Genomic DNA, 12,696 nt, shown 5'->3' with positions numbered 1-12,696 from the left:
GGAGAAATGTATATATCAAATGATAACTCTGGTATTTCAATCACAAATATGTCGCAAGTGTGAAGCCCTTAACATCCTAGACTATACCACTGACACCATCACCAGCAACATCAAGGAAATCTTGCTATCATCGACCGAAGAAGTTTTTTGGAGAGAGAGAAGGTGAAAAAAAGCATGAGTGACGACTGAGATTATGGACTTCTGTGCCACTATAAGAGAGCTGAGCCGTGAGAAGTACATCCGCCTGATTATCAGGAATTAATGATTTCAGAAAGGAAAGGGAGGTGCGACGTAAGATGAAAGAGGCTAATGAGGAATAGATGGAGATTCTATGTTTCAACAATTACAAAGAGTTGGCCGCAGACTGCAGCACGAAGTCTCCTGATCGGGAATACCTCGGTCATGAACAGACATACTGTATTCATTTAACCACCTGCTTCAACCAGAGCCCAGTTTTCTTCGGAAGGACCCCAGACAAGACGCGGACGACAAAAATCCATACTCAATGCAGTTGCGGAGGAGGCAGTGCGCAGTCTGAAGGAAGGAAAATCATCGGGATTGAACAACGCACCTTTCGAGCTGATTAAGCACGGATGGGAGGCAAGAGAAAGACACGGCAACAATAACGGCACAATTCAAGAATATCTGGAAGGATATGAAGTTGCACAAGGAGTCTGGTTATCCACCTACGGAAAAGGGGCGCCATCAAATTGTGAGATAAATAGCTCATACTAAACCTGATCAGGCCCAATCCTAAACCGTGTATAGGACAGAAGAACTGTTGGCGAAAGAGCGGCTATATAAATTTTGGCAATATGCAGTGAAGCATATGATCACACAAGCATATAGTATTCAACACCAATATGAGCTCTCAAAGAACTTCTTAAACTTTAAAAATTCATTCAACCGCGTTTAACATAATGATCTTATACTGGTTCCGAGAGGATTGAATATTCACCAATGGCTGGTTCAAGTCAAGAATCTAATAATCTTCGAAAACGCCATTTGCAATGGACAAAGAGCGACCTCTTCAGGACATCCGTGGTCTTTCGCCAAGGATGTATGCCCTACACCGGCCTGTTTAACTGTTTCCTTTATTGAGAATATTATGCAATAAACCACCCAAGACCACAACAATTCTATCTCAATCTGTGGTAGACCATCTCCAACGTGAGATTCGCTTATGACATTAACCTCATAGGAGGCACCCGCTGTGAACTCAAAGATCTTACAAACTGATTTTATATAGAGCAGATGCATACAGCATGGGGGGGTTCACGGAGAGATTGAAGATCATGGTGAACAGCAAAAACAAAACCCTTGCGAACATGACTTTACACAGCGAAAAAGTGGCAGAAGTGTTCAGCTTCGAAAACTTCGGAGCAATCCTATCCAAGTACAGTCAATCTTGTATTAAGAGACCACTCAAGGGAGTAATCAAAAGTGGTCTCTTTATAAAATGGTCTTTAAATAAAAAAAGGCCATTCTGGAAGAATGCCTACCCTCAATTTAAATCTATATGAAGGATAATCTCTTTTGTCAACGATGATTTTAACTTTTATAATAAAATGACTATGAACACAATACATAAACAATATTTTACGTATAATGTGTTTTATTTTTTCACTTATTATAAATTATCATTTATTATAAATGAATTGTGTGTCTTCAAGCACCTCAGCTTTACGCTTAAGAATGTTCTAAATTTGAGGTTTACCAACTCCAAACTAAATCTGCGATCTTACGTGCACTTTTACTCTTTAACAATTCCAAAACCCGAATTTTCTCGTTCAACGTTAACACTTTTCGTTTTGACATTTTAATTTATGCATGTATGCTTAAGGAAATCTGACTCGATTATGATACATAATGAGCTGAAAAAATTAAAACACGTCACTTGAAAACAAACAAACAGACCTGATTGGAAAATTTATTAAGTAAATAACAATGTGATTGGCTAACAAATATCTACTAATTAGCATAATTACAAATTGGTAATGTACGGATTTCGACAGATGTTGCCGATTAATAGTTTATTTTCCGAACTTCTCATGAAATGTTTGTCGCGTACAGTGCATTGTTTCTGCACCTGTTATCTATACTCGAGAAAAATCGGCGTTGTCTCTTAACGTACCACATAGTAAACTATTTAAGCTGTAGACTGTGCGTAATACGTTCCTCTATTATTCAACTCAATAAATTGATACGCAGTCTACAACAATACCGGTCAGAACCGGTCAACGAGACAAAGCATAAACATAATGGTTGGTGTGAAAACAAAGCAGAGGTGTAATAGTACATCTTATCGGCTTAGATAAACAATTAACACGGATTTGTCCCTGAAAGATCAATAGATTAACCACTTTTACCTCCTAGTGGTCGCTTAATTCAATGCAGACATCAAAATACACCAAAATCAGCGGTCGCTGGTCGCGTAAGACAAAGGTCGCTTAATACAAGTAGTCGCATCCACAAGATTGACTGTATTGTATCACTACTGCTTAGGTCCGAATAAGAATTACCATGACGACCACAGCAATAGTCATATTGAGCAGGCTTTGGACCCTTGTTGGCCCAAAGGAGCCCCTACGCATCAATGAAGAAAAGCTCGCTTTGTTTGGGTGCGTCACCAAGTAACTCTTCAAGTGCAATAGTGTACTACATAGCACACTTAATGAATGTCAACGGCGAAGCCGTCATACGAATAGCTGGAAGGATAATGTGAAAGAATTGAAGTCAATACCCATAATTGAGCTAATGTCAGTAACCCACAACAGACCTGACTGGCAGAGGATTTCTGTGTCGTCGTTAACTGGTCAAGTAAATGATGATGACTTTTCATGTTCACGTATCTAAACTATATCGTATTTAAGTCCTTTCATAAAGGATTATAACATATCGGTTCTGTAGAAACATTATGAAAGCAATATAATGAAAACCATTAACTGACCGTAAGCCTGTACTAATCTGTTATCATTCTTATGGCTGTATGTTTAATAATTATGTCATCATGTAAAGTTGACAAATATATGCGTTTTTCTGTTGTTCGACTCCGTTGATGTACAGACATGAAATTTATTGTCATTAAAAAACACACACACAACTAATTGCAATTGCAACTGATAGACGTGCATCGATGTTAACCACTGTATAGATCTTTAACAAAAATACGTGTTGACCCAAAAAATTATGTGCTCTAACATTTATTCAATTTTCAGAGCTAGCAAAGCATTTCAAATCGTATTCATAACCTGTTTTGTATTTAGTATAATCTAATTGGATCCGCATGTGTTTAGAAAATATAATAAACCTATATTGAACTTAAGCAACCAAGAAAGCTAAACATACCATAGAGGTCCTTGGAGGAGTTATAAGTCAACTTTGTAGAAAAAACAGCCTGACACGTTTATACCATTTACAGCCGCGTTTTAAGTACCTTTCTGAGATTGTATTAAATTATCAGGTCTTAAAACTAACGTAAACAAATGAGCACAGCACGCAGACGAAACGTGTTCGTTGCATGTTCAAATCTATACCGTAATTAAATCCCACATTTTGGTGCATCCATTTGTTTTCGATATCCATCGCATTATCTTGACAATATTGTGGTATTTTTAAATCGTATCTATTAATACTGTGATTTGACATGTCGACGGCGTATATGTATGACAAAAAATCATGGATATCATGTATAAGTTACAATGTAGGGCAATGTTCACTTGAGTTATTGCCTATTTGATTTACAAAAAACGGCAAACATGACCTTTTGGCCGCTGGTTACTCTGATCAATTTTTATGCTTAACACACTTAAAATTATGGAACATTTTTTGTTATATTTTTGTCTAAAACGTACATGTTTATCGATTATTTTATATTAATGCTTCGCATTAGTAATTAATTTTTAATAGAAAAATTGTATTTGCTGTAATAAACCACCATCACTTTTGTGTAGTAAAATTATAGAAACATTAGTTAATTGTAAGCTATCAATCTTATATAATTATCATTATTATTATTGTGTTATTATTAAACATTCAGTGCGCCTTACCGATGGTCGATTTGAAATATTCATAAACGGTCAATGGGGGACAGTGTGTGACGATCACTTTGATACCAACGGTGCTACAGTTGCATGCCGGATGCTCGAACTACGAACGTGAGTATAACTCCGATCATCATATATTTTAGTTTTAATAACCAAAAACACAATACATAAATATATAAAATTCAACAACGATGGAAGGGCATTGTTTGCAGATTTTTAGCATTTTTGTAAATTCGTCTAAAATCAACTTGATAGATTAAACGAAATTCACTATCCAAAATATGAAAAAATGAAAATAATCGAAACATTTACAATCGTTTCGCATGTGTAACGCCTTAGAATTGTATCAATTTCAATCCGTTATTTCTCGACAACGAACACGTTTTTTATATGTCTATGATTGTATTGTAAAACTGTAATACTTTCTATTTCCTAAGACACAATCCTTTTAACACTGACGGATTAGGTCTGAATGCATGGTGTTAATTCGGTTCATTACGATCTCCGTTATTCATAGCATAAAAACTACACAAATCCAAAAAAAGCAACTATACAAACACTTTATAAGATTCGTTGTTTGAAAGAAATAAGTTAATCCTTTGACTTTTTTACCGACTAACGGGAATATATATTTATGGTAAAATTCGACCAAGCTAAACAATAAACATGACCATGTGTGTGAATTGAACCTTCGGTACCGTAGAGACTGTCGCGTTTTGAAAGTGTTCAGTCAAGTCGATTCATAAAATGATAACGAAACGAATCCTCATTTTTATATGCTGTATAGTCGCCTTGTATTACATCCATCTTCATTAATTACTACGCACCATAACTTCAAATCATAGTTTACATCTGATAGATAACACCCATATTTAGAAAAAATGTCCTTCATAACTATTTTTGTATGATAACATATAATTAGCGATACGATCAGCGTTGTCACGAGTCTGCACATACCATCCAAATGGCTGACACGGTATTTGTTCAACGTGCTGAACATAAAACGAACTATAAAGGATAATACGCGGTATATTTTAATTATTTACTGATCTTATGTAAATCAAAGGGACTAACCACATTTATATATTACGCGTAATATGTGAGGGTTACATTTAGAACAGTCAACAGTGCAAATACAGAGAAAATATTTATCGGACTATATCCCACATCCCTGGACGAATGTCGACATTTAAGTAAAGAGTCGCTCTTTTTTGTTTCATCACACTATTTCTACCTTTAACGGTACTTAATAAATGTAAAAATATAGCATATACCTTATAAAGAAAAAACCGTCCGGTTAGTGTATAAAGTAACGGAATTGACACAAGCAGTGCATGTTTGCAAATTTGTCAACGAACAACAAAACGACAAATATGGAGGTAACAAAAACATTGCATAAGACAATTAATGGGATCTTGGGGAAAACAAGAGGAGTTCTTTACGGAAATTCTTCACTTTAAACTAATCAAAATCTAAATTGTGATTTACAAAATTCAATGGGGTAAGAAAAACTCGACGATGTCAAGAAAAAGGACAGACAACGCACATCAATATTTTCCATCCATCTGTCTATTCAAAGCTCGACCGACCTCAGCATAATCAGCTTAGCGGTAGTATTTACAATGATGCACAATAGGTATCTATAAAAAATATACATTGGATAACGTTCAAGCAACGGACAAAAATCTTTTTCTGCTGTGGGCTATCAAATGGTGTCACCAGATGATAAGGGTACAATCAACGCTTGACGTGCATACAAACCGTTGCAAATCGATAGAAACACTAATTGTTTCCCAGAAAGAAATATAACGAAATAAGAGCATACAGTCTAAGAAATTCCAGACTTTAAACGCACGATAGTAAACGCGAAAACAAATGTCGAGTCTCTCCGAACCTTCGTCAAAAAGCTAAGCGAAAACCCTGGAAGACTATGACATATCAATGCAGCTGTACAGTGATATTTGCGACGACATAACCGGTAAACAATGACTCTGACATATAACAAGCTAGAGCTTTGTGACAGACGTGACGTATACCCCCACGTGCTGCATTGACACAGACTATTTTGAATGTTGACTTCACAAAACAAGAGAATCTAATTTATGACGATTTTTTAGAATTATTATGCCATTATCATTTATGGCCATTTTGACCTTTGAACTCTTGAATTATTTCGCATGGCATGCCGTCCAATGACTGTGAAGAAAATTAATGTACAGAGTCATTTTAAAATCTCACAATGAAATACATAGTTATTGCTCGGACAAGCTCATTTATGGCCATTTTTGACTTTTGTGTCCTTGACCTTGGAACTATCGACGTAATTCTTTCGCATGAAACACCGTCAAATGATTGTAAACAAATGTACCATTTTTGACCTTTGAACTCACAGTGTGACCTTGATGTTGCAGATATCGACGTAATTGTTTCGTGCAACAAACCGTCAAATGATGGTGAACAAATGTGCCAAATGATTTTCAAATCTCACAATGAACTACATAGTTATGGCCCGACAAGCTCATTTAATGCCATTTTTTACCTTTGAACTAACGCAAAGTGTGACCTTGACCTTGGAGATATCGACGTAATTTTTCGCGCCAAAAACTGTCCAGTGATGGTGAACGAATGTGCAAAATGATTTTAAAATCTCACCATGAACGACATAGTTATGACCCGGACAAAGTTTTTTTGCATTTAAACTAAAAGTTTGACCTTGACCTTGGAGATATCGAGGTAATTCTTTCGCGCCACACACCATCTAATGATGGTAAACAAATGTTCCAAATGATTTTAAAATCTCACAATGAACGACATAGATATGGCCCGGACAAGATCATTTATGGCAATTTTTGACCTTTGAACTCAAAATGTGACCTTGACCTTTGATATATCGACGTACTTCTTTCGCTCCAAACACCTTCCAATGATGGTTTACAAATGTGCCAGATGATTTCAAAATCTCACAATAAACGACAAAGTTATGGCCTGGACAAGCTCATTTATGGCCATTTTTGACCTTTGAACCTCAAGTGTGACCTTGACCTTGGAGATTTCGACGTACTTCTTTCGCGCGACACACCGTCCATTGATGTTGAAAAAATGTGCCAAATTATTTTAAAATCTCACAATGATTAACATAGTTATGGACCGGACAAGCATTTGACTTTTGAACTCCAAGTGTGACCTTGACCTTGGAGATATCGACGTGCTTCTTTCGCACGACACACCATCCCATGATGGTAAACATATGTACCAAGTCATTTTAAAATCTAACGATAAATGACATAGTTATGGTCCGGACCCATATTCAAACTTGACCTAGACATCATCTAGATACAATTTCTGATCAAGTTTGGTGAAGATCGGATTAAATTTTCGGGACATACAGGCCGACCGACCGACACAGTGATTCCTATAATAGCCCCCATTACCAATGGTAATGGGGGTATAAAAACAGCGGGTTGCATTGTGCATGCGATGAAATAACGACCAAACCCAAACACGTAGAAGAACGTGTTACTAAAATACAATGGCGCGGAAAACGCGAAAACCTCTTGTACTGCGAAATGTAGGGAGCTAACTTCGTAACAGAAGCAGAAAAATGCAAACAGACGATATAAGGATCCATCAACAAAGAACTGATAATAGAACACCCAAGATAAATGAATCGGGCCCACCAATAAGACAGATTCATAAAAGACCACATCCGACTTTGACCAATTGATGTGAAAGTTTCATACTATGAAGTAAAATAAATAGAGGATATTTGTTGGATTCGATGGAATATCGATTTTATTTCAAATATGTATTTTGTATGATCACGAGTGAATTTAAATCGATATTCCATCGAATCCAAAAAGTTATCTTTTATTTGATGCTTTATACACCGTTTATGTACATTGTTGTGAGTTTCACTGGATAATTTCGCTGGATTTATGACGTCATTTCGTCGATAGAATGACACAGTAAAACAGTGCAAACTATCGTTATTTTTCACTGTTATTTTTCACTGTTATTTTTCACTGTTATTTTTCACTGTTTATAACAGTGAAATACCAGTTTTATTTCACTGATATTTCTCTATAAACCACCGGAAAGCAAAATAAAAACTTTGCAAGCAGTACAGAAACACTCAGAAACACTCCTTTACTGGCACTACTGGGTAAAATACAAATACCCAAACTAAATGGATGACAAGCGACTCCCACTATACGAAATCACACACGAAGTCCGAAAAAATCAAAAGACAACAAAGTTGTTCTTATGAAAGGTAAGCTCTTTGTTCACGGTGAACCATACATACCACAGCAACAACACAACGTAACAAAAGGCAACATCAACACCAGGCCAAGCTCAAGCAATCAAAATAGTGGCAAAGTGAACCAAATGAACATTAGAACACTGCGAATAGATACCAAGTGATTCGATTAAAATCAATGGAGTAGGGCATTCTACCGCCGAAAAAGAAAACAAAGAGAATTACAAATACAGACATAACAATTCAATATAAGTACCATTCACTTAGCACACCCACTATCGGAAAGACGTCACTGCGCGTCTCAAACCACACGGAAAAAAAGAAGGCAACATCGCTACTCGATAGTGAGAACCTATTAAAAAACATTATTATGTCTCGAGTGATAATGAAATTTACAATCAACACACATGAAACAGCAATATATACTCAACACAAGAGCCGATCCCCAGCTCAATAAACACTGAAGTTATACAGCCCCTAAACCAGACCTGTGATAAATCACCAGTAATCACCAAAAATAGCGTCATCGAAGTCGATGACCCCTATGAGACTAACAGTGGTGCAGTACTGAAACTCAAATACAATATGAAATGTCAGGAAAACACAGTAAACGCCGCAAATGATATTACTAAAAATAACCAAATATTCTACAAAATTATGTTTCCTGCAATAATACTACTTTACCTATTTTGTCAGTGAATGTCTGTGGTTTATAATCACGTATTTTATGCAAAGAAATTGTGTCATTTCTGAAACAAAAACTTATCATCTTCAAGAGACAAAAACTATTATTTCCGATAATATAAATGTACCAGCATACAATAAGGTGAGCTTATATATTATTGTATATGAGTAAAAGAATGTTTTCGCCCATTTATTAAATTGGGTGACAAAAGCGGTTCGAATGTGATACCTGTTCACAATACAAAGCCAGATAAAGTGAGAACTCCAAAGTACCAGAAACTTGAAATGTGATATAGTTACATTTCCCCAACAGATACAGGGGTTCCTGTCGAAGACACATACTATTCCATTTAAAACGAACTGTTTAAATGATATCTGGATTGCAAAGATGTTTGTTGTTAGGAGATTTAAACTTTACATGCGGTAGATAGAGTGACTTCTATTTTATTGCGAGTTGTATAACTGACTTATTTGAACTAGAAAATATGGACAATGAACAATCTGAGATAATTAAAACTTGGAAGTTACTTACTTTTACTTAATTGTAGAATCGGTTACGCTTAACTCGGAGAAACACTAGCGCGCATAATAACACCTTGTGGAAAGTCAGTGTATTCTAGGATAAACTAGTAAATTTTGGAATGCTAGACTTATGTGAGTACACAGATGTTCACTCGCCAAAAACTATTGAAATTATATCATAATGTGCTCCCATGAGGAACTGTAATAAAACGTAAAATACAAACACCATGCAAAAAACTATGGAACAACTCCATAGCAGATACATTTAATGATAACTTTGACACTGCAACATATGTTCAAATATTTTCTAGAACAACCAATAGACCAAAAAAGACCAATTGTCATCAGCGGAATTATCCAAAAAAGTCAACGATTGCTCATAAAACACCAAGCTATCAAGACAAAAAAAATTCTTAAAACATTACAAACCAATCTGTCGGTTAACCAGGATTGATTTTGCAAAAAACAACAACACTTATACAGATAACATTGTCATTCTAAAAAAACTAGTCGATAAACTACATGCTATAACGACACCTTACTGTTGCTTTGTTGACTTCAAACGAGCCGCTCTCTCTTTTTCTCTCTCCCTCTCTCTCTCTCTCTCTCTACTCCTCTCTCTCTCTCTCTCTCTCTCTCTCTCTCTCTTCTCTCTCCTCTCTCTCTCTCTCTCTCTCTCTCTCTCTCTCTCTCTCATCTCCTCTCTCTCTCTCTCTCTCTCTCTCTCTCGCTCTCTCTCTCTCTCTCTCTCTCTCTCTCTCTCTCTTACTCCCTCTCTCTCTCTCTCTCTCTCTGTCTTTTTCTCTCGGAGTGTTTCATTTAAAATCAAAATTGGAATCGCAGATATGTACACTGTTCATGAATTCAAATATCTGCATAATTCAAACAAGCCACTGTGGAAATGTTTGCCCTTTTCTAAAAGATAAAAACCGTATTCTTACTTTATGACCTGAAATTAGATCGTTAAAAACATGTAACCAAAACTCTTTTATGCCATTGGTTATGGGGAAGATACAAACAATTCTAACCACCATTACGAACATAAAACCAGATTGCCTTCGTCAGTAGGAAACGCACACTACCTATAAAAACGCGCACAATATTGAAATATACAGCACTATCAGAACTTGCAAAGTATTGACATTAACATCACTTTATTAATTCAAAAATAATAACATCTTATTCACTTGCATCAAGCGAAAATCTCAAATGCCTAAAAAGCTAAAATAAATTTGCAAATAAGTACAAACTCAACTTTATATAGGGCTTACACCAGGTGCGGTCTTACAGAATAAGACAGTCCAACCCTTTAAATAAAATAAAAACTAACCCCAAACCATAAGCCTTTACCTCAAACCTCCTGCCATATCCGGTTGACTTGATTAACTATGCTATCCCAAAACAAGAGCGAATACTTTTGCTGAACTGGGGAATAGTAGTTTGTCAGTAAATCTGACAACATGAAAATAAGATTAAACAATTTCTTTAACAAATGGAATAAAGTTAACCGTAGCTTCAAACATAACTGCCAATAATTTCATGCTTCACTGTTGGAACTTAGGATATCAATAAGTAACCATGTAAATAATTGTTTTACGGTATGAATGATAAATTACGTCCTTTGTTATGCCCACGGATCGAATGATCGGTGGTATATTGTTTTTGGCCTGTCTGGCTGTCATTGTATGTGTGTGTCTGTAAGTCTGTGTATATGTTCCAAAATTTTAACCTTGGTCATAACTTTTGCAATATTGAAGATCGCAACTTGATATTTGGCATGCATGTGCATCTAATGGATCTGCACATTTTGAGTGGTGATGGTCAAGGTCAATATCATCCTTCAAGTTTAAAGTGATATTATGGGCATCTAACAGCTTATAGGTGTCTATCGCAAACGTTGTTTATTTTTGGTGTTTTCACTTCATATACACTTATATTTGTTAATGCAGCATCAACATACTAAAACAATATCCCGGAAAGTGAAAAATAATGCATTTCAATATCAACCGTACTTTCGTTTCACAACTGATCATGCATGTACGATATGAACCTAAATTTAGTTTTAGTGCATACGACACAACGACACAATTTTGTTTTACGGATCATTTCGGCTTACAGGACTGGGTGAGTCACGTAAGAATATCGAATATAAAATATATTTTTATAAACAACTGGTAGCAAGATGAGATGCAGATAATTGGTCAGTAACCACATTTTAACTAACTCTTTTGACCTGTTAATTCCTTTCAGCTCAATTCAACAATGTAATATGCCCATACTATCACTTTAATCTTAAAAATGACTAGATTAAAAACGTTCTTCAAGAATCACGAACAAATCATCTGAACAAACAACTGTAACACGTTTCAAAGTATTACCTAAAATTACTAGCTACGCAAAACAACTTATCAAATCCCGCAATTAATAAACCATAACATCATTCGTACAACACATTCAAAATCATACGCTATTACCTGATTAAAGCATAGGTCATAATACACTAAATCTACATTTAGAAGTCAAAGACAAATGGTAACATTATACTGCTATCTGCGTAACAGTAAACACACTGAGAAACAATTTATTACAATTACTTTGAAAGATTGTGTTGTAACGATTATTTCATAACATTATATTGCAGCGCTAATGCTCGTGTGATAGACCCACCAGCGGGGCCCTCCGGAATGCCGATTTGGTTGGATGACGTCGTATGTAAAGGAAATGAACACACGCTGTTAGAATGTGATCATAGGCACATTGGTTATCATAACTGCATTCACACCGGGGACGTCGGTTTGGTTTGTGCATAACTCGTATGCAAAATAATAAAAGCACACGTGCGACTATGCCATGGATAATAAAGGATGTTGTTTATTGTATGAAACCTATTTATTTTGTAAATGTACCTTTTTAATGTTAGACGTTTATTAAAAATATAACATATTGTTAAACATTTATAAAACTTGATATGTTGCAAGAGTCACAAATTTATTCCAAAAACATCTGTATTTGACGTTGAACAAAAACATAATTTAATTTATTAATTATTCGGCTTGTAGTAATGTGTTGGATAGGGAAACGAATATTTTCGTAAAATCGCAAACAGAAACTTACCAAGTACGTTGTATGGAAATATATTTCAATGAATGGCACACTTTTAATTTATAATGTGTTCAGAGAAGAACT

The 12,696-nt window shown here is 35.6% G+C and overlaps 1 protein-coding gene and 1 long non-coding RNA gene across 2 annotated transcripts in view; both read left to right on the top strand.

The window, feature by feature from the left end:
* LOC127869767 (A disintegrin and metalloproteinase with thrombospondin motifs adt-1-like) overlaps window positions 1-4,161 on the top strand; it is a 214,104-nt gene extending 209,943 nt beyond the window's left edge. The window contains exon 10 of the mRNA XM_052412427.1: window positions 4,040-4,161. Within this exon, the coding sequence (XP_052268387.1) occupies window positions 4,040-4,161 (122 nt within the window). The remainder of the gene's footprint in view (window positions 1-4,039) is intronic.
* LOC127867290 (uncharacterized) lies at window positions 4,112-12,455 on the top strand. Its single transcript, XR_008043422.1, has 2 exons — window positions 4,112-4,157; window positions 12,152-12,455. It is a non-coding gene; the product is annotated as an uncharacterized LOC127867290 (long non-coding RNA).
* Window positions 12,456-12,696: the final 241 nt, after the last annotated feature.

This window comes from Dreissena polymorpha, chromosome 2 (assembly GCF_020536995.1).
Source record: "Dreissena polymorpha isolate Duluth1 chromosome 2, UMN_Dpol_1.0, whole genome shotgun sequence".
NCBI classification, from domain to species: domain Eukaryota; kingdom Metazoa; phylum Mollusca; class Bivalvia; order Myida; family Dreissenidae; genus Dreissena; species Dreissena polymorpha.
This window is presented reverse-complemented; position numbering and strand designations above follow the sequence as displayed.